The 24,348-nt window shown below is 40.0% G+C and overlaps 1 protein-coding gene across 1 annotated transcript; it reads right to left on the bottom strand.

Moving 5' to 3' along the window:
- Window positions 1-15,185: 15,185 nt before the first annotated feature.
- Window positions 15,186-16,124, bottom strand: LOC119053524 (olfactory receptor 8B12-like). The gene has a single exon (XM_037151138.2). The coding sequence runs from the start codon at window positions 16,119-16,121 to the stop codon at window positions 15,186-15,188; it is 936 nt and encodes a 311-aa protein (XP_037007033.2). The 5' UTR covers window positions 16,122-16,124.
- Window positions 16,125-24,348: the final 8,224 nt, after the last annotated feature.

Below are 24,348 nucleotides of genomic sequence, written 5' to 3'. Positions count from 1 at the left end.
TTAAATTTATTTTCAATTGAATTTACTGGGATGTCATTGGCTAATAATGTTATGTAGGTTTCATGGGTACATTTCTATAACACATCATCTGTATGTTATATTGTGTGTTCATCACCCCAAGTCAAATCTTCTTCCATCACCACTTATCCTGTCTTTCCCTCCCCCACTTCTTTACTCTGATGATAACCCTACTGTTGTCTGCCTGTGAGGTTTTCTCATTTTTTATTTAATCCCTTGATCTTTTACCTGACCCCCTCTCTTTCAGTCTGTTCTTTGTGTCCATGAGCCTGCTTCTGTTTTGTTTGTTAATTCATTTTGTTCATTAGAATTCACAGGAAAGTGAAATCACATGGTATTTATATTTCTCTGACTGGCTTATTTCATTTACCCTAATACTCTCAAGGTCCATCCATGCTCTCCCAAAAGGTAAGATTTCTTTCTTTTTTACAGCCAAGTAGTCTTCCATTGTCTTCATGTACCACAGGGATTTAATCTACTCATCCACTGATAGACACTTGGGCTGCCTCCATATCTTGGCAATTGTAAATAATGCTGCAATGAACACTGGGGAGCAAAGATTCTTTGAATTAGTGTTTTCAGTTTCTTTGGATATATTGCCAGATTTGTAATTGCTGGGTTATGAGGCAGCTCCACCTTTTACCTTTCTGAGGCAACTCCTTTCTGCTTTCAACAGTGGCAAGAGAGAAGGTCACTATATGAATGATTCACACCTTTACTCACTAATTATTCCATAATTGCATAAAAGCTACATTTCAAAAAGAATACAGGAATCAAATTATGCCCAGAACTGTGAAAAATTTCCTTTAAAACCTGGTGTTAATTGAAAGATGCAATTTTTTCTAAATTTTACTTTCTTTAATAATGCTATGTATTTTCTCATAAAAATGACATGATATATAGTGGGCTTCTTAATGCTATGTTCCCAGTATGGGTATCTTAGCTGTTTGGGTTTGATTTTTTTATTGTGATAAGATCACTTAACATGAGATATATCCTCTAAACTATTTGTAAGTGCACAGTACAGTATTATTAACTAGAGGCTCTGCATCACATAGCAGATCTCTAGAATTTATTCATCTCACATAACTGAAGCATCATAGGCATTGAAAAATTGGAGAGGGCATAACACCTTCAAATTTGGGTCAGCCAGAGTGACTCCTTCCACCTGGTGGCCTGATGCCTAGATTTCAGGACAGTAATCAAGTCACATAAATATCAATGTGTGGTTGCCTCTCAAGTGCCCTCCACTGGAGACCTGGCTCACAACACAGGCGTGTGCCCTGACTAGGAACCAAACCAGCAACCCTTTGGTTCATAGTCTGTTGCTCAATCCACTGAGCCAAACCAGCCAGTAAAATGACAATAAACTCACAACTATCAACAACTAAAAATTCTTTAAATGAAAATGAAAACTAAGCAAACAACTACAATAGGAAGAGACTCAGAGAAATGGACATCACATGGAGGGTTTTCAGTAGGTGTGGGGAGAGGCAGAATGAGGGAGGAAGGATGCAGGGAATAAGCTGCATAATTGGTAGGCATAAAATAGACAGGGAGAGTTTAAGAATGGTATAGGAAATAGAGAAGTCAAAGAACTTGTATGTACAACCAATAGACGTGAACAAAGCAGGGGAAGGCTGGAAGGTTTCAGGGAACATGATGAAGAGGACATCAAGAGGGAAAATTAAGAAAACTTTAATAGCATAAATAAAATATATATTTAAAAAAAGAAAGACAAAGGCACACAAATAGGAGCTGAACCTCAGGTTCAGGGATGGCCTGAAAATCAGATGTGAAGTTTTGTTGGCACTGAATGGTCAGGTTTTGAAATATAAGTGCATTTGAATAAGGGTGTTACACTACAACACTGGAGTAGAAAGAAAGACATGGGAAGAATTGCATTAATAACATACAAAAATAGCCACGACACTATGAATGCAAAGAGGAAAGAAGCACTGGTCACTCCTCTTAATTTTGGACAGAAAAGGGGAAGGGAAAAGCAAAGGGAATTTTTAAGTGTAAAAGCAGACTTGCATATGTTTAAATGTACACGATTCTGTAGAGATATTTAAAGATCTAAGAATGATGAAGAAAATTTGAGGGAATAAATTCCAAAGAAGATGAAAAGAAGTTCACAGAATTCAACCTCTTTTCATGCTTTCAAAATACTTACTTTTGAAACTGGGAATGATTGATACTTCTCTAAGATAATGAAAAATATGTAGGACTCAGACCAAAAGTCAGCAACTTATATGGAAACCTTAGAGGCATTCCTGATTAGAACTAGTGAAACCAAGATGACTACAGTCTTTAATACTATTTAACAATGTATTAAATGAAGTATTAGAAAATACAGTTAAAGATGCAAATGGAATAAGAGGCAGGCAAATTACAGGGAAAGAAGTAAAATTATTTTCAATTATAAAATACGTTATTACACATTTGGAAAACCTGACAGAATTCTACAAATAATATTTACTTTACCAAGTATAAAATTAGCATAGAATTGATACATACAATAAATAATAATATAAAAATATACTGAAAAAAAAACTCTTGTTACAGGTGCAAAAATAAAATAAAATTCCCATGCATGAATGTAATAACAATGTGCTAAAATGGATGAGAAAAACTATAAAACACTCGTAAAAGATTCTGACGTTGACCTGAAAAAATATGGGCAGGTGTGCCACACTTCAAGATTGGAAGTTACAACATCCAAAGATGTCAATTCTTCCCAAGTTTCCTTATAAATTTAAGATGCGATCAATAAGTATGCCTTTAAGTTACCTTCTAGAACTAGACAGATTAATTATAAAAGTTGGGGTTAAACATGAATAGCCAGAAAACCATAAGAAAAAGAATAGCATGTGTGAAGTTACCTTCAAGATATGAAATATTATAAAGCTTCAGTAATCCAAACAGTGTGGTATTGGGTTATGAATAGACTGACAGACCAATAGAACACAATGGGAAACAAGAAATAGCCCAGGTGCCTACGAAACTTAGTATAGGATGAAAGCAACGACTCAAACCCATGGAAAAAAGATGGACTTTTTATAAATGGCATTAGAACCACGTGATAGTCTTCAGGAAAAATATATAGTTGGATCAATTCTTCACACCATACACCAGTAAAATTTCTAAAATGACCAGATATTCAAGTTAAAAATGAATAAATAAAACCAATCACATTATGATAAAAATGACTGACTTTCTTTATAACCTAAGAGGAGAGAAAATATTTCTAACTATCATTAAAATACCACAAACAATAGAAGACTAATAAGTTTAATTTAAAATTTTTATGACTGGGACGATGGCGTCGGAGTAAGAGGGAGCGGATTCTAGCTCCCGCACCCCTGGGTGAAAATCCTGGCAGATCTATAGAGAAGCAGCGCACTAATCCATCAGTTATCCAGCATTTGTGAAATTAAAAGAACAGAGACTCTGTTGGACGCTGAAACACCAGAAAGCGGCAGGTCAGTGGGGTTTCGGGGACCAGAGTAAAGACAAAGCAGCCGCGGGGGCTGGCGCCCCAGGCCAGGTGGCCCCGGTGCTACCTCTACCGCCGGGGTCCAGAACCATGGGTCTGAGACCAACACCAGAGAGGTCTACCACAGGAGCTTGGGCACCCAGCGGCTCCAGTGGCCACCAGCGCGGGCCAGCAGCTCCCCGGCTTCCCTATAAGCAAAACTGGACAACAGCGGGCAGAGACCTGTCTGCTTGCCTGCTTGCATTTTGGGGGAGGGGGTACAAAGACACAGGGCCCGGTTCAACTGCAGACTCTGTGATCGCAAGCCTGGGAGAATCCAGAGACGCATTAGCCTCACAGGTCTGGCTGGGGACTGAGCGGGAATGAGAGACAGGCTGTCCGGAGAGTTTTGTTTTGTTTTGTTTTTTTACTGAAAGTGGACTGAGGTGTTCTCCTGCCAGGGCAGCTTGGCTTGCTTCCTATCCGGCCTTGCAGCGAGCCAGGGGGAAAGGGGAGGCATTTGGGGACTAACCACACGAATGGGAAGCGTCCTGCCAGTTACTCCGGGTCCCAGAAGGTCTGGTGGAAGCGGAGGCCTCTGAGCCACCACCAGGGGACTGGGAAGCCCACTGCCGGTTACGCAGGTCCCAGAAGGACGAGCATGCAGGCGCAGAGAGTTCAGAGAGGCGCCGCAGGACAAAGAAGCTCACTGCTGGTTTCTTGCTCGCAGGCGCACGCAGGGCGTGGAGACTTTGGGGCCTGCACCTAAGGTACAGGGAAGCGCATTGCCGGACTCTTGCGTGCACTGGCACAGAGATCTTTGGGCCGGGGCTACTGGACCTAGAAGCGCCAGACGGTTTCTCGTGCGAGCGGGGGCGCAGAGAACTCTAGGCTGACGCCACTAGGATCGGGAAGTGCATTGGGGCCGGCAGGGACCGGGAAGCGCAGGTTGCGCAGTACCGGACTGCCCCGGGAGTGTGCCTGGCAAGTGTGCAGGCGCCCACACCCCAATCTGGTAGCCTGGCTGCTGCGCGCAGCTGGTGTGCAGGTGCCCACACCCCAACCTGGTAGCCTGGCTGGTACGCGCACTTGCTCCCGCATCCCAGCACACAGAGAGATCCTGCTATAACTAGAAAAACCAGTCTGGACAGTTTGAAACCAACAAGGGAAGGGTTTCTCTGTTGATATTGTTATTATTTATTTGGGGTTGTTTTTTTTTTGCTGTTTACTTGTTTGTTTGGGGTTTTTTTAAATTTTTTATGTTTTTTTCTTTTTAGTAACTTTTTTGTGCATTAGTTTAGTAACCTTATATATTTTTTAAATTTTATCACTGCTTTATCTTTCTATACTTTGTTCCTCTCCTTTCTTTTTCCCTGTTTTAGTCCTTCTCCCTTTCCTCTTAAACTCATTGCTTTCGCCTCCCCTCTCCTGCCTTTTCGTTTGATTGTATGTTGCTTCGTTTCCTTTTACCCGCAAGAGACACAAACAACTAGGAACTGTGAAAGGACCAGAATGGGACCCGAAGAGGGGGCATCTCAACAGTAGAGACAGAGAAACAAACTTCACCTTCCTATAGCAGAGAAGCCATGAGGAGATGCATTTTTTATAAATTATTTTCACCGCTTTTATATTTTAATAATATCTCTGTATTCCTCCTTTTTCTGTAGAGGCTTCTTAGTCTCGAGTAGGTATATTGTATTATTAGACATGCTCCCCCTGTCTTTTCCTCCACAGTGCTTTGCTAACCCTCTAAATTACACGCCACTTGTTTTCCTTTAGCACACTACCTAAAGCACCATACCCCCTACTCAAACAGATCACATAGAGATTGTTATATGAGTGCTGCTCTAATATTAGTGTAAATAATAGCTGATCTATACAACAGTAAATACTTCACAACACATCTCCCGGATCTTAGCCCATTGTACAGGTCCCTGAACTCTATCACTGTAGTGGTTACCTCTATTTGCTCACACAGCACACCTATTTACTGTTCCTTATACTCACCTTACCTCAAAATCTGACCATCTGAAACCTCACTGCTTTCTAGTTACAACTAACAAGACTTCCCTCGCCAACAAGAGGCTTATCTTTTGTCCATCCTCTCGTAAAAGTGTCAAGTTGGGCTGAAGAATACGGTTAATACAATATACAGTCTAAAGATCGCCTATCTCCTCTCTACCAGCTGTGACTGTAAATATCATAAAAAACTCTTATGCTGTCATAAACCATTTTGCCTCCTCCTACAAATGATTACACATACACAATAAAAGGAGTAGGTGGAAACGGAGGACATCAAGATACCTGAAGGAGCCTGCACCACTGAAATTCACAGGCAGTATACCACAGAAGTTCACAGCATAAACCCAGGGAGTCAGAACAGATCAATTTTAGAAGCTGAGGCCAACAAGAAGAGTCGCACAAACAGTGGGAAGACAAAGAAACAATCCCCAAATAAAAGAAAATGCAGAGGCTTCAGAAAGAATGTTAGATGAAATAGAAGCGAATCAACTAACAGATAGTGAATTCAAAGCACTGGTAGTCACGAAGTTCAAAGAGCTCAGGATGAGCTACCAAAAACTACAGGGGAGCTACAATAATCTCACCGCAAACTATATAAACATGAAAAAGGAAATAGAAACTATCAGCAAGGGACAAGAGGAAATGAAGAATACATTCTCTGAATTGAAGAACACAGTAGATAGTTTCAAAAGTAGGATAGAAGAGGCGGAGGATAGGATTAGCGAGCTGGAGGGCAAAGTAGAAAGCATCTCACAGAAAGAGCAGGAAAATGAAAAGAAACTTAGAAAGAATGAAGAGGGATTAAGAGAAATACAAGACAATATGAAACGTAATAATATCTGAATAATAGGGATACCAGAAGGAGAAGAAGAAGAACAAGGGATAGAAAACATATTTGAAAGAGTAATGAGAGAAAATTTTCCTAATTTGATGACAGAAAGAGTCACACAAATCCAGGAATCACAAAGAGTCCCAATCAAGAGGAACCCAAAGAGGCCCACTTCAAGACACATCATCATCAAAATGGCAAAATTCCAAGACAAACAGAGAATCTTAAAGGCAGCAAGGGAGAAAAAAGAAGTAACATACAAGGGAGTCCCAATAAGGTTAGCTACTGCCTTCTCAATGGAAACACTCCAAGCAAGAAGAGAATGGCAAGAAATATTCCAAGTAATGAGCACCAGAGGCCTACAACCAAGGCTACTTTACCCAGCAAAGCTATCAATCAAGATAGAAGGCCAAATAAAGAGCTTCCAAGACAAAAGAAGTCTAAAAGAATATGTCTCCACCAAACAAGTCCTACAAGAAATACTAAAAGGACTACTTTAAGGAAAGGAAAGAAAAGTGAGAGACAGAGAAGAACACAGGTACAAAAATGGCAATGAATAAGTACCTATCAATAATAACCTTAAACGTAAATGGATTAAATGCTCCAATCAAAAGACACAGAATAGCTGAATGGATAAGAAAGCGTGACCCTCACATATGTTGCCTACAAGAGACCCACCTCAGGACAAAGGACCATCACAGACTAAAAGTGAAAGGCAGGAAACAAATTTACCAAGCAAATAGACAAGAAAAAAAAGCTGGGGAAGCAATTCTCATATCAGACAAAATGGACTTCAAAAAGAGGACCATAAAGAGAGACCCAGAAGGTCACTTCATAATATTCAAGGGAAGAATCCACCAAGAAGACATTAACATATAAACATATATGCACCCAATATAGGAGGACCAAAATATATCAAGAAAATTTTAGAGGACTTCAAGAATGATATTGACACCAACACAATTATAGTAGGGGATTTTAACACCCCACTATCAAAAATGGACAGATCTTCCAAACAAAATATCAATAAAGATATTGTGTCATTAAACAACACCCCAGATGAAATGGACTTAATTGATATATAGAGAGCCCTTCATCCCAAAGAAGCTAAATACACATTCTTTTCAAATGCACATGGAACATTTTCAAAAATCGACCACATGATAGGTCACAAAATGAGCCTCAACAAAGTCAAGAAAATTGAAATCATACCAAGCATTTTCTCTGACCACAAGGGACTGAAATTGGAAACCAACCCTAGAGGAAAAAACACAAAGCACCCAAAATCACGGAGACTGAACGGTATGCTACTAAACAATGAATGGGTCAAGAATGAAATTAGGGAAGAAATCAAAAAGTTTCTGGAAACAAGTGAAAATGATCTCACAACAACCCAAAACTTATGGGACACAGTGAAGGCGGTCCTGAGAGGGAAGTTTATAGCAATACAGGCCTACCTAAAGAAGATAGAAACATTTCAAACAAACAACCTTACTCTACACCTGCAAGAACTCGAGGAACAACAACAAAAACAGCCCAAAGCAAGTAGAAGGAAGGAAATAACCAAGATCAGAGCAGAACTAAATGACATAGAGACTAAAAGCACAATCCTGAGGATCAACGAATCCAGGAGTTGGTTCTTTGAAAACATAACCAAAATAGATAAGCCTTTAAGTAGGCTCATCAAGAAAAGAAGGGAACAGACACAAATAAACACAATCAGAAATGAAAGAGGAGAGATTACAACTGATACCACAGAAATAGAAAGGATTGTAAGAAATTACTATGAACAACTATATGCCAAGAAATTTGAGAACCTAGGGGAAATGGACACATTTCTAGAAAAATATAATCTCCCAAAACTCAATGAAAAAGAAGTAGAAAACCTGAATAGACCAATAACAGCAAAAGAAATTGAAGCACTAATCAAAAAACTCCCATCACACAAAAGCCCCAGACCAGATGGGTTCACAGGAGAATTCTACAAAGCATTTAAGGAACAGCTAACCCCCATTCTTCACAGACTATTCCAAAAAATGCAAAAGGATGGAAAACTCCCAAACTCCTCTTATGAAGCCAGCATCATCCTAATTCCAAAACCAGACAGAGATACAACAAAGAAAGAAAACTTCAGGCCAATATCACTGATCAACATAGATGCTAAAATCCTCAACAAAATATTGGCAAATCACATCCAACAATATATCCAAAAGATTATACACCACGACCAAGTGGGATTCATCCCAGGGATGCAAGGATGGTTCAACATTCGCAAATCAGTAAATGTAATTCATCACATAAACAAAAGCAAAGACAAAAACCACATGATCATATCAATAGATGCGGGAAAAGCTTCTGATAAGATCCAGCACCCATTTATGATAAAAACACTCAGCAAAGTGGGAATAGAGGGAGCATTCCTCAATACAGTAAAGGCCATTTATGAGAGACCTACAGCCAATATCATACTCAATGGGAAAAAACTAAAAGCTTTTCCACTAAGATCAGGAACAAGACAATGATGTCCACTTTCACCACTTCTATTCAATATAGTATTCAATATAGTATTGGACATATCAGTACATTTTTAATGATATGTCCCCTAGAGCAAGGAATATACAGGAAAGAATAAACAAATGGGATCTCATCAAAATAAAAAGCTTCTGCATGGCCAAAGAAAACAGTATTAAATTAAAAAGACAACCAACTGTATGGGAAAACATATTTGCCAATGATACCTCAGACAAAGGTTTAATCTCCAAAATATACAAAGAACTTACACGACTCTACTCTAGGAAGACACCCAACCCAATTAAAAAATGGGAAAGGACTTGAACAGACACTTCTCCAAAGAGGACATACAGAATATCCAGAGACACATGAAGAGATGCTCAATATCATTGGCTATCAGAGAAATTCAAATTAAAACCACAATGAGATACCACTTTACACCAGTCAGGATGGCTATCATAAACAAAGCAACAAACAACAAATGTTGGAGAGGGTGTGGGGAAAAGGGGACCTTAGTTCACTGTTGGTGGGATTGCAGACTGGTACAACCATTATGGAAAACAGGATGGAATTTTCTCAGAAAAATAAAAACCAACCTGCCTTTTGACCCAGCAATTCCGCTGCTAGGATTATATCCCAAGAATCCTAAAACATCAATTTCAAAGAACCTATGCACCACAATGTTCATAGCAGCACAATTTACAATAGCCAAGAGTTGGAAGCAACCTAGGTGCCCATCAGTAAATGAATGGATCAAAAAATTGTGGTACATATACACAATGGAATTCTAAGCTGCAGAGAGAAATAAGGTGCTACTACCTTTTGCAACAACATGGATGGAACTGGAAAGCATTATGCTAAGTGAAATAGGCCAGGTGCTGAAAGACAAATACCATATGATCTCACCTTTAACAGGAAGCTAAACAACAAAACAAACAAGCAAGCCGAAAAAAGAAAAAAACAAAGACATTGAAATAGACAACACGGGGACAGTGACCATAGGGGAGAGGGAAGGGAAGTTAAGGGGAAAAAGGGGGAGGGATTTGGAGGAACAAATAGTAAGGACACAGGGACGAGAACTAAGGGGGGTGGAAATGGGAGGGAGGTGGGGAGCAAGGGGCGGGGGAGGCTGGGATGGGAAAAATAGACAAAAAACTGTACTTGAAAAATAACTAAATAAAATTAATTTAAAAAATTGTGGTACATATACACAATGGAATTCTATGCAGCAGAGAGAAAGAAGGAGCTACTACCCTTTGCAACAACATGGATGGAACTGGAAAGCATTATGCTGAGTGAAATAGGCCAGGCATTGAAGGACAAATACCATATGATCTCACCTTTAACAGGAAGCTAAATAACAAAATAAACAAGCAAATAGAATAAAAACAAAGACACTAAAATAGAGAACAAGTGGGCAGCGACCAGAGGGGAGAGGGAAGGGAATTTAAGGGGAAAAACGGGGAGGGATTTTGAAGAACAAGTATGAAACACACAGGGATGAGGACTGGGGGGAGGAATGGGAGGGAGGTGGGGAGATGGGGCGGGGGGGCTGGGACGGGAGAAATTGACAAAAAAAACTGTACTTGAAAAATAACTAAATAAATTTAAATAAATAAATAAAATAAAATTTTTATAATAACATCAAAACACAAATCACAAATTAGAGGAAAACATGCAACTTATACCTCACACAGAAAGCTATTATACCCAATATATAGTTCTCCTAAAAACTGAGAGGTCAAAATCCAGCAAAAACATGACGAAAAAGTAGAGAGTCCATAAAAGAAGTAATAATACCAACAGTCATTAAATACATGAAACCACCTCCCATGTTTCTTAAAATTAAAGAAATGCAAATTATAACAATACTGAAACACTGGTTCTCACCCATCACCATGGAAATTTTAAAAATTCTGAAACTGTACCATGCTGAACAGACTGTGACAAAGTACACACTCCCATGTATTGCTGAGGTAGAAAACGAATGTCAATTCCTCCTCCCCCAACACAAAATCCATCACCAATACAATCCCAATCAAAATCGCAGCAGGTTCTTTTGTAGGAATTTACAAGCTGAGTCTAGAATTCTTATGGAAATTCGCAGGTCCTAAAGGAGCCAAAAAACTTTGAAAGCAGTGAATGAAATTCAGGACTTATAATAACTGATCTCAAAATTATTATAAAGTTACAGTAATCAAAACTGTATGCTACTGGCATCATCATAGACAAACAGATGAAAACAAACACACACAAATAGAATCAACTGGCTTTTAACACAGTCCCCCCCCCCACAGTCCTCATCCCTGTGTGTTTCATACTTGTTCTTCAAAATCCCTCCCTGTTTTTCCCCTTAAATTCCCTTCCCTCTCCCCTCTAGTCGCTGCAAAAGAACAATCACTAGACATTTATGAGCAAATATACACATACCCCCAAACCCCACTTTGATTCATATACACAACTTTACTCATATAATTTCTACATTACTCTTCTGGCCTCAGAAATAACAGTAGAACAGTACAGAATTTCTTAAAAAGGATATAGCACTAATTATGAAAGGCAAAGTTGATAAGTCAAACTTCATTTAAATTAAAAATATTGGCTATCAAAAGATATCATTTAGGATAAGTAACGCATAGTCTGGAGAAAATAGGGAGAGGAAGATGACTGTGTATGTATGAATGTATTATCCATGGATCCATATTTATTATCTATACATGCACCAACACAAACATGTACACCTATATGGACTTACATGTGCATTTTCAAATTCCTTCAATTCAATAGGAAAACAACCTGCTACCCTATTTTAATGAGAAAATGACTTGAATAATTATTTCAAAGAAGATATCCAAACAGCCAGTAAATATGTAAAAAGGTGTCCAATATCACTACTTATCAGAAAAACAAGTTGAATAAAAAAGCATTCCACTCTCCATACCAGAATAAAAATACATTGTTGCATTAGGGATAAAATAGGGATTAAATTAAAATACCAAGGCTTAACAAAGATATAGCACAATTAGAATCCTTAAACATTGTTGATAGCAATGCAAATTGAATCAAACATTAGAAAACACTTATGTTTGGCAGTGATGTTTACAAAAGCTGCACATAAGCATACTCTATTATCCAGCAGATCCACATATAAGTATAATACAAGAGAAATGTTTGCTTATTCAATCAAAATACACATGCACTATATTTCCAAAGGCTTTATCAATAATAGGCAAAAGCTGGAAACTATCTAACTTTATTAAAAGGCTAAATAATTGTATATTCAGATGATGGAATACTACTCACCACTATAACATAATGTACCCATACATACTGCAATATAGATGTACATGACAGGCTTTATGATGAAGAAAAGAAGCCAAAAACAATCCAGTACCTGTTTATATGAAGTTCAAGTACAGACAACACTCTACAGTGATAAAAGTCAGAACAGTGGATAGCTGTGGGGGATGGGATGGAGGGCAGGTTGTATTTATTGGAAACATGCAAGAGGAAACTTTCTAAAGTAGATGGAAATGTTGTACATCTTGATCTAGGCTGTGGTAACACATTCATGTGCAAAAGTTCTATGAGTTCTACGCTTAAGATTAGTGCGCTTTGCTATATAAAAGTCAGGGCACATTTTCAAAAGGAGTTCTGGGTATTCTTTCATGACCTACATTGAACAGCATATTCAATACACCAACCCCAACTCCTAAATTTGAGGTTCCCTAAATTCAGGCATCCAAAGGGTCCACCACAAAACATACCCCTTTTCTTACATAATGATTTTTATTACAAAATAATAAGCATATAATTCGGTAACATAACAATATCACACTCCAACACACCCTATGACAAAATGTTCACACTGCTGTCCATCTCATGTGAGACAGTCACATCCCCTACCAACCACACTGAATGGCACCACTCCTGCTGGACCCTGTATTTCATCTCATCTCAATCCTCCCTTTATAAGCTTATTCTTTTCTTTTCGGCAGCACTGAACAGAATCAAAAAGCAGAACTCAACAGTTACTCAAGTTTCCCCTACTTCCTAATGGCATGGAGTTTTCTAAGAAACAGCCCCGTAAATAAAAATAATTACCCCAGCACTTCATTTGCCATTGCTTCTCAAAGTAATTTGACCAATAATAGTGAGTTTTGACAAAAATTGTTTTTTTGATTTTTAATATAAAGCTCTATTTCCCATTTCATAACATGGTGGCTTTATGAACTTATCCTGAGATCACCATTTCTTACCCATATGCCTCTATTATTAGAATATGGAGGCTATCTGCAATGCCTGAAAATTCCATAGCAATTGCCTCTCCTGATAAGGAGCAGCTTGGTGCTGCCTGGCAGGTGAACATGGACCCAGGGCCAGCTACTGCTCTGTCACATATTCTATACCAGCGTCATCCAATGGAAATATAATGCGAGCCACCTATAAATTCTAAACTTTCTACTAGATACCTTAAAAATGAATATAGCCCTGGCTGTTGGGGCCTGCGAACAGTTTATTCCCAGTAGACATGCTGGGTTGCAGGCCAGCTCCCAGGAGGGGACGCATGAGAGACAACCATACATTGATATTTCACTCCCACTCTTTCTCCTTCCCTTCCCCTCTCTCGAAAAATAAATAAATAAAATATTTTTTAAATATGAATATATACATTCATTTTAATGACATATTTTATTTAACACCATATATGCAAATTATTATCATTTCAACATGTAATCAAAGAAAAAAGTATCCATGAGATTGTTTTTCATAATTTTCAAAGATTGGGTGTGTATATCACACTTATTTTGCTCACTTACAGTATGTCTCAATTTGGATGTCCACATTTCAGTTGCTCAGTACCCTACATGACTAGTGACTACCAGATCAGATAGCACAGCTCCCAATGACTGTGGACAACAACCAAGATAACCCTTGAAATGAGACTCCAAATTCTTTCTCAGCCTCGAAATAATATGACGCACCCACTCAGCATCTTTCTACCCTATAAAATGCCATTTCTCTTCTCTGGAAGTTCTAATTCACTAACCCACATCCCCGGTGCTCCACTCACCAAGTCAGTGGTCACCACACTTGCCTTCTGGGAAACTTAACACACTACCCATTCACACAGTTAAAAGTCATCAGACACTGATCTTGTCATTTTGCCAAGACCTACTCAACAAATTTTTTCACCCCCTATTCTCTTGCAAAATGTGATGTATTAAAATTGTTTGTGCAAGTAGCATGAAATTACTGTCAATCCTTTTTTAATTTCGATGTACTAGGTCAACTAACATGTGAAATGACATCTTCCAAGAAAGAGATGAGGCAAGAAAACATGGCCTAGAGGAAAACAAACTGAATTGAGATTCAAGCTGGGATTTCAGTCCCAGCTTTGCCACCAGGTAATTTTTTTTACATTTTTGTACTAGATGAAATTATTCTGCATGCAATTTTCTCAGAAAAATAAAAATCGACCTGCCTTTTGACCCAGCAATTCCGCTGCTGAGATTATATCCTAAGAATCCTAAAACATCAAAGAACCTATGCACCACAATGTTCATAGCAGCACAATTTACAATAGCCAAGAGATGGAAGCAACCTTGGTGCCCATCAGTAAATGAATGGATCAAAAAATTGTGGTACATATACACAATGGAATTCTATGCAGCAGAGAGAAAAAAGGAGCTACTATCCTTTGCAACAACATGGATACAACTGGAAAGCATTATGCTGAGTGAAATAGGCCAGGCGTTGAAAAACAAATACCATATGATCTCACCTTTAACAGGAAGCTAAACAACAATACAAACAAGCAAGCAGAATACAAACAAAGACACTGAAATAGAGAACAAGGGGACAGTGACCAGAGGGGAGAGGGAAGGGAAGTTAAAAGGGAAAAGGGGGAGGGATTTGGAGGAACAAATAGTAAGGACACAGGGACAAGAACTAAGGGGGGGTGGAAATGGGAGGGATGTGGGGAGCAAGGGGCGGGGGAGGCTGGGATGGGAGAAATAGACAAAAAAACTGTACTTAAAAAATAACTAAAAAAACTAAATAAAATTAATTAAAATTAAAAAAAGAAATGATTCTGAAGCCCCATTCAATACTGCATACTCTATGATTGCATAGACTATTTTCATAAAATAAAGACGGAAGAGTTGGGGTTATGCTGAGAGGGAATAAATCCATTTGGGAGTTAAAATTTTCTTTAAATATACCATACAAAAGCATGAAGGTTGAATTCCTTAATGATGATGATGATAAAAATAGCAGCACTCCAACTAAAAAATTCTCATCCCTTTTCTCAATTTCCAATTTTTTTCAAGAGAAAGTTATTCTGCCCAAGGTTTTCTTCATGGCTAATTTGACATCCTTGTTCCTCAGGCTGTAGATTAGTGGGTTCAACATGGGAACCACAATGGTATAGAACAGTGTACAGACTTTGTCCTGTTCAGGGGGTAAAATAGCAGGTGGTTTAAGGTATGCAAAAGCACCTGAACCAAAGAAAAGACATACTGCCATTATATGAGAACTGCAGGTACTAAAGGCTTTGGATCTGCCCTCAGTAGAACTACTGTGGAAAATGCTGGAAAGAATGAACCCATAAGACAGAAAAATGGTCACAATGGGCACCCCAATGTCAATGGCCGCAAGAGTAAAGAGCACCAGAGTATTCACGTAAGAGCTATTGCAGGAGAGCTCAAGTAGGGGAAGGTAGTCACACACATAATGATGAAGGAGGTTTTCTCCACAAAAGGTCAGAGACAGTACATTACCTGTATGCACTATACCCCCCAAAACCCCCATCCCATACACACCCAGCAAAAGAAATAAACACACCTGAGGAGACATGGTGACCGTGTACAACAGTGGTTTACAGATGGCCACATAGCGGTCATATGCCATTGCTGACAGGATGAAGCTTTCAGAATTGACAAATAAGGCGAAGAAAAAGAACTGAGTCATACACCCTGTGTAGGAGATGATGTTCTTCTTTGAGACAAAACTCATCAGCATTTTGGGAATGATAGCAGAGGAGTAACTGAAGTCAATGAAGGATAAGTTGAAGAGGAAAAGGTACATGGGAATATGAAGGTGAGAGTTCAGCCCAATCAGTGTTATCAAGCCCAGGTTCCCCATCATAATGACCACATAGAAGCCTAGAAACAGGAAGAAGAGAGGGAGCTGGAGTCCTGGCTTGTCTGTTAAGCCTGTGAGGATAAACTCTGTCACAGAGGAGGTGTTATCTGCAGCCATCCTCCTCTGGGACTGTCTGGGAGAAAAAAAGAAGAGTTGCTCACACAGAGAGAGAAAAACAACCCACTCCTGAGAGTGCACTTTGAACAGGGAGCTGTGGAACTTAGAGTTGAGATGGCATCTCCTTGTTCCTGCATCTGTTTTTATGGTCCCCACGTGGCTTCAACAATCCTAGTATCTGTTGGTGGGTGAAATTATCCGCAAGAGAAAGTGCTCATCCAACTGAGAAGAAAGTCCACAAAGCTCAGCTAGGATTACCCTGCAACGGTGCAATGACCCTCTTCTGATACTGCCTGCCCTCTACAGTCCTGGCCCAAGTTTTGTGTGATCTGGTTGGGCCCTTCTCTGCAGTGCTGTTTTGAAGCTGAAGCCAGTTGCCCTAGACCTTCCACCTTTGGTCAGTGCTGGTCAAAACAGGAAGATGAGGCTGTGTGCCTTGAGTCTTTAGCAGGAATGGCTGTGGAAATATTATGTGAAAATAATACTGGAGTAATAAGGTAAAGTTATTAATTAACCCAATAAAAAGAAACAATTGCTGAAAACTAACTAAACAAATGGCACTGTTCTAAGTGCTCTGGGCATTTTGGTTAAACCCATTGAACAGGTGAGGACACTGGGCACAAGTCCCAGTCCTTCTAATTGGCAGTGGACGGGGAACTCCGTATGTCTGGCTCTGGGGTTCAAGCTTCATACCCTAACCACTCTGCTAGAGCACAGACAACGTCAGGCAGTCACTCACCCTCCTTCTGCCTGCAGTCACAGTGCCAGACTCTCCTGGATCCTACCCATCTCTCTCATGGAGACTCAGATGGCCTTGGTGACAAGAAGGAGGAAACTCAGAGCTCAGACTGCTCTGCTTCTGCTTCTGTGCTTTAAAATTCAAATCCTTTAGTTTGTCTTGGTTCTCCTGTTGAGCTGAAGAACATGGTCTCAGACCTCCTTCGTCCTGAACCTCCAGTTCAGCTTCCAGGGATGGAACAGAACTTTTATAACATCCGTGGATAACCAGAGACTTAAGAGTGTTATTCTGGACTAGGGATCACGGTGACCTAGTTACAGGGGCTCCCTCAGGATCCTGGCTCCCTAAGGAAGAAGAAATGTTTGTTTATGCCCTTGATGGTGCCTGATGCAGCTTTTAATGGCCTTTCCTTTCATTCAGTTTACATCTTTACAAGTACAATTAAGAACAAAGTTCTTGGAAAAACAATTATTGTACTCAGTGCTTACTCTATACTGACCTCTGTATCTGACCCAGCACTCTCACCTGAAAAATCCAGAGCAACGCATACATAAATTTACTATGCTTATTCCTCAGAACGATCTCATAGGGTAGACCTTTTTGTCTCCACTAATAATGCATGAAAGAAACATGAAAGTGCACTGAAGAAAAGGAAAGCTAGGGAGTGGGACATCACACAGGGGAGAGTGGCTGAAAGGGCAAGTGCTAGAGATTTCAGTTCAGATAGCAGGATCTGACAGTTGAGCAATGACTTGAGAGAGACCTGGAAAGTCTTTGCTTAATAATAACACCCGTTACTCTAATGAAATGCTGGGTATGATGGCTTAATGCAGCACCTTCCCCAGGCATCAGGGTTTTGCCCCGCACTTTTATACAGTACTCCAGCCCAAATAATCGCTGTGGGGAAGGAAATTCTGACCAAATAACAGGTTAGAGGTAAGAGACCTTGTTGAGGTTTTAAATAACCACAAGTCACAGAGTGTAGATTTTTGGCTGAGACTGATATATAGATTAAGAATATTTTATATGGCAATTTGTATTCAACACCTTTTGCCAGGAGCATTTACATAGTAAGGATGGCAAATTTTCTATTAAAAAAAACAAATCTCTATTTGCAGAAGGTCAAGAGTTGGTTAGCTGATGAATTCTATATGTTTTTGGTCAGAGTTAAGGTCAGAAGTTCTTTGGGAGAAATTATGACAGTGGAACAGAAAGGCAGAACCCATCATTTTCCAGGCAAGTCCAACTGAAACCACTGTACATGGGCCTGTGTGTTTGTCTAAGTGTGTAGACATGCGGCAGTAAGGATGTGGCCCCCCCTACTAAAGCTCAGCAGTGATGGTGCCTCATCTGCCTGTTTGCATGGAGAATTGTCCACTGCCCACATGACACTAATGAATCCCAGTCCCTGGTCTCCATCCCGCTGCACATGTTGAAGAAATAGAGAAAAACAATCTATTATCAAGAAACTAAAGTAAGCACCACAAGTATGTTCTCCTTAGGACCCAAGGTCAAAGAGGATTTGGGGAATCACTACAATGTTATTTCCTTTCAGAATCTCAAAGGGTTCTTGGAAGCATGATGCAATATCAGGAAAATTTCTTCTGAGATCTTTGCCTCTTCAGAGATGGTATCCATGGGAGGTTCAATTCCAATGCATCAAGGTTTCATTTCAAGCAAAACAAGGCTTCTCTAAAGCTGTTTTGACTGTTGACTTGCTCCTATACAAGCAGAGAAACAGAAATCAGTATTCTTGATTAAGTTATTTTTTTTTGCAGGTATTTTACCTTCTTGGTTAAATTTATCCCTAGGTACTTTATTTTTTCTTGCTTTAGTAAGTGGCATTTCTCCCCTAGTTTCTCTTTCTGATATTTCGTTGTTGGTGTACAAAAATACCATCAATTTCTGAATATTAACCTTGCATGCCACTACTTTTCCAAATTCACTGACTGGGTTAGGTAGTTTTTGGGTGGAGACTGTAGGATTTTCTATGTACACTATCCTGTCATCTGCCATAATGACAATTTTACTCCCTCCTTTCCAATTTGGGTGCCTTTTAGTGCTTTTTCTTCTTGTCTGATCCCTGTGGCTAGAACTTCCAGTAATATGTTGAGTAGGAGTAGTGAAAGCAGACAACCTTGTCTAGTTCCTGATCTTAAGGGGAAACCTTTTAGTTTTTTCCCATTGGAGATAATGTTGGCTCTACGTTTCTCATATATGGCTTTTATTATGTTGAGGTATCCTCTTTCTAGTCCAACTTGCTGAGTTTTTTTTTTTTATCATAAATGGGTGCTGGATTTTATCAAAAGCTTTTCCAGTATCTATTGATCTGATCATGCAGTTTTTGTCCTTCATTATCTTTATGTGGAGTATTACGTATATTGATTTGTGAATGTTGCAGCGTCTTTGCATCCCTGGGATGAATCCCGCTTGACCATGCTGTATGATCCTTTGAATGTACTTCTGAACCCAGATATGCAGTGTGTTATGGAGGATTTAAGCATCTATGTTCATCAGTGATATTGGCCTGTAGTTTTGTTTCTTTGTTGAGTCTTTACCTGGTTTTGGAGTTAGAATGATACTGGTCTTGTAAAAAGAGTTTGGAAGCTTTCCCTCATTTTAAATTTTGTGGAATAGTTGGAGAAGATGGGAGTTATGTCTTCCTTATATATTTGGTGACATTCACCCTTGAAACCCAGTGATCCGGGGCTTTGTGTGCTGGGAGTTTTTTGATTACTGCTTCAATTTCAGTAGTTGTTATCAGTCTGTTCAGGCTTTCTGCTTCTTCTTGATTCAGTTTTGGAAGATTGTATGTTTCAAGAAATTTCTCCATTTCACCCAGGTTGTCCAATTTCTTGGCATGTAATCGTTCCTAGTAATTTCTTACAATCCTTTGTATTTCTGTGGTATTGGTTGTAACTTCTCTTTCATTTCTGATTTTATTTATTTGGGTCCTCTCTCTTTTTCTTGATGACTCTGATTAAAAGCTTGTCAATTTTATATGCCTTTTCAAAGAACCAGATCCTGGATTTATTGATCGTTTGAATTCTTCTTTTGGTCTGTGTGTCATTTAATTCTTCCCTGATCTTCATTATTTCCTTCCTTCTCTTTGTTCTGGCCTTTGTTTGTCATTGTTCCTCTAGTTCTTGTAGATGTAGGCTTAGGTAGTTAATTTGAGATTTTTTTATCTTCTTTACATAGGCCATTAACTGGTTTTTCAAAATGAAGTCAACCTTATGTTCCTAAGGTCAAACTCTACTTCAATATTATATACAACTACTTTTGTGTTATGTTGCATTTTTTTTCTTTTTTGGCCACTTTTTCCACTTGATTAGGTTGCATGTAAATTTATGAAGGATATTGGTATATTTTTTTCTAGTAACATTTTTCTGATTTAGGTTATCAGTGGCAGTACAATTTCCCCTGGTGAGCCAAGATTTCAGTCACTAATAATCACATCACAAGACTTATTCCTAGACCCAGGCAACCCATTAGTGCTGCTGAGAACCAACCATCAGGATGCTATGAACCTGAGAGTTTGGAACACAAGGGTGATCTTTGCACAGCTGTTTTTCCAGTGGCTCCTTCTCCATTCCTAGACTTACTGGGCCTGAAGTCAAGTCAAGACGTGACACTTACAATATACTCAATAGTTCACAAAGCCCCTTCACTCACACCATGTGCTAATTAGTCCTCACAAAGTGTTAATATTGTATCATGTTTTTCATTTTAAAGATTATAATGTTTAAGTATGTATGACTCACCTAAAGCCACAAAAGAACAAATGAATTTTTAACAAAGTTTAAAAGGTTCCATAGTAAGAAATGAATGGAACCTAATCAACAAAAGGAAAAAGCAAGCAACATATATCCAGAGACATTGAAATCAAGAACAATCTGCCAATCACCCAAGGAGAGGTGGAAGAGATTAGGGAGGAAATGGGGGAAGGGTTTTCAGGAGCAACTATAAAGAACAAATGGTCAAAACCAAGCTGGGGGGAGGGTGTAAGCAAGGAAGGAAGATAGGTTTCTCTGGGGTGTTGTGGGAGTGGTGGGGAGTAAATGCAGACAACTGTAATTGGACAACAATAAAATAATTTTTTAAAAAGGAAAAGATTCATAGATCCTGAAAGAAAAAAAGAAAAGAAGAGAAATGCATTCTATGGCAGTCTATGTCTTCAATTTTCAAAGTTCATGATCTTTCTTCTACCAATTCATGCATTTTTCAACATTTCTAGATAATTGTTGGGGTCTCAAGCACAATTGTAGTAATGTGATTAAAATATTTTGGAAAAAGACATGTGGCAGGGAGCTACATTTAACACCAAAAGAAGTTTGAGGGCATAAATCAGGAATCAGACTTGAATCTGTCATGAAGATAAAGACCTCACTAGGATGACTGTCCCAGTCAAGTTTTAGATCTCCAGTGCCAACCACACAACAAAATTAAGGCCTCTGATGCATGTAAGTAAACTCATACTACATTCAACATCAAGTAAATGGGTGGCCTCACAGCACTCCTCTCCACATCATCCCCAGTTTCCCCTGTACACACCTCATTAATGAGAGGGCACTATAAAGCCACAAGGCTCCACCTGTTACCGAACAAGAGGTCCGAGGGAGGGCCAATACAATATTCGGCCCACCTAGGGATGCTGAAAACTGCTATACAACAGGGGCCCCTCCTAAAAACAAAATACTAATATGTACTGGGCTTTTCTGTCCACCGCCAATTGGAAAGACATCTCTCAATGCCAGAGATTTGTGAAAAGGAAACAAAATGTTTATTTAATGCTATTCAGGCCTAATGCCTCTACTAAAATGTCAAAGTCCTTTAGGTTGTACACCTACACCCGCACAGCGCTCCCTTCTCCCACTGTCCCAACTCCGGGTACCACAAATCAGGAAAAGAGCACATGTCTGTGTTTGAGGCCGCTGGCACCGTCAGCTGTGTCACTGTGCAGGATCTCAAGTTAATCCAAAATACTGTGGTACCCTCTCATGGTCCACTGGCAAGAGTCCTTTGTACCCAGTTCCAGTCAAAGTCTCTCTTGCTTTTCAGGCCCCGCGGACAAAGGGGGCACCCCAAAGCCACGTGGGCCTCTTCTACCAAAGCTGCAGGAGTCCGAACTCATGCAAAACAGCCCTCAATGGCCTGGCTCCATTCCTTCCTTCCCCCTGGGGGTGGGGGGGTGAGGACATCCTATATGTCTCTCCATTATTCTTATACACTTTGAATTCTGGACAATATTCCAAATCTTTTTTTTTGGGGGGCCCCCCCTGGCTGCACCCTGTATCACACCTACTTGTAGAAAGCAGCCTGGCCTGACCACCAGTTGAGTCCTATACACAATGAACCCTGCCCGTAATGTCCTGGCCCATATCCTTGTATGTTATTTAGAGGGTCAATTTTTGCTCCTTGCACAGGTACTCCCAAGGCTGGAACTGCAAACACCCTCTCAGGGCCAGCTGCCTCATGCTGTTGTCCTCACTCTTGGCCATCCTGACTGCTCTGCATGTGCACATTCAGCAATATCGTGTCACTTGCACACACAACTGCATAACACACGCTCACAGGTGCCACACTGCTTCACCATAGGGGCCCACCTCCAACATTATGCTGGTGCTTCCCTTGAATCTGATGGTCAAGTTCATAGGTGCAGACTTCTCCTTATTGCTGATATTCCTGGCATTTTCCCAAGAGTTCTGCCCTATGGAGTTGCTGCCATGGTTTATTTTCAAATTGCGACCCAGAGTATGAAAAACCCTTGTCTGAAATTGTACTTTGGAGAACAACCAGCAGAGGCAGAAAACTTGACAAAGGTCATCTGAAGTTATCATTTCCAGGATTTTTCAGTCAAAAATCTAGAGATATCTCCCCCACCTCCAAACATACATGTTAGAGGTACCCACAACCCAAACAAACTGTGTGGTACAGCAACTGCCTTACAACATTCTTTGTTTCACCTAATTCTCCTTCCACATTACAAAGTTTTAAAAACTGCTTAGTGATCTTTGGCTCTTTTCTTGAAATTTAAATTGTCCTAAGCTGATAGAACACAGATGTCCTTTGGCCAGACTGGTCAACAAGATCACTTCCCTCTTCCCGTGTTTCTGCGGTGTGTGTTACTAGGCAGCTCCAATTCTTTGGATCCAGTTCTCTCCTTTTGGGCTAATCACTTTTACCAGAAGGCAATGCTCCAGTTTGTTAAGAGGTCATGTTAGGGTGCATAATAATCTTAAGGTAATCCTTTAAAAAATTATTTCCTTTTGGTTTAGTTTAGTTTTAGTTTATGTATGTGCAGAGGCAGCCTCCTGGGCTTCCCTCCTCCCAAGCTCACTCTTCCTCACTTGCCAACTCCAGGATGCCTGGGAGGCATGCTGAGCCTCATTGTTTATTTAAACCACCCAGAACTGGCAGCAAATTCAACATTGGGGTCAGGTCCAGCCATTTCTCTCAACATCACAAACTCTTGGGTGAAAATCCCTTATGATCTCATGGAACCAGCACTGTCTGTATGGTCTGTCACTGACGGTTGTCACATGGCCCATCCATACACACTTTCTCAGCCTCCTAGGGTCTCTCTTTTGAGTTCTCACTGGATTTACCTGGAATGCTTCCTAAGAAATCACTTTCACATGAGCCTTTATCTCAGGGTCTTTGGGGAACCCAATCCAAGCCTGGTGGGAAGAAAACCAAATGAAGAGTAGAGAAGGCTGCATGCCAAAGAAAGGGGGAGAAAATAAAACCCATCACATTTTAAAAGGAAAACAGTTAGAATTGAGAATGCTCACTAAAGAAAACTGAAAAATACAAGCATATATCAGCATTTCTCCAAGTCAAAAGACAAACCTCAGAGTTTTTGCCTCAGGAAATGAGGTGCTCAGAGGATAGTTCAGCATGGCTACTGCTTTCTTGTAAAAGATGTGGGTTCTCGGTGGTGGCTCCCCAGGCAGCAGGAGAGGCATCTCTGGGGAACTTCTTATTGATGAAAAGTCTCAGGTCCTACCTGAGACCTACTGGATCAAAAACTCTGTGGATGGGGCCTGGAATCTGTCTTTTAGCAAGTCCTCTGTGTGATTCAGATTCATCTGAGAACCACCAATGGAGTTCCTGGTCCCAGGACGTGAGCTGAAGTAAAGCGTTTTCCTAACCCAGAGGGAAGAAAGAGCAGCTTTTGCAACTGCCTTAGGAGGGAGGAAAATAAGAATGAGTTGCACCAGATGAAGATGGTCAGTTGTAATGCTTATGGCTACAAAATCCAAGAGCTTGTGAATAGGTGCTGAATAAAGAGCGTTTGATGAGAGCAGGTTTGTTGCACCACGTGAGATGGTCGATGGTGTTAACCATCATGCTGACGTGCTGACCTTTGCCACTGGGTGGGTCATGACACCACCAATATCTGTTCCTACACAAACCAAGTGTTGGCAGAGAACAGACCTGAGAGATACATGCCATAGCGACATCAGGCCATGAGTATTAAAACAG

The sequence above is a fragment of the Artibeus jamaicensis genome, unplaced genomic scaffold (genome assembly GCF_021234435.1).
Source record: "Artibeus jamaicensis isolate MK-2021 breed Jamaican fruit bat unplaced genomic scaffold, CSHL_Jam_final scaffold_660, whole genome shotgun sequence".
Classification (NCBI taxonomy): Eukaryota; Metazoa; Chordata; class Mammalia; order Chiroptera; family Phyllostomidae; genus Artibeus; species Artibeus jamaicensis.
This window is presented reverse-complemented; position numbering and strand designations above follow the sequence as displayed.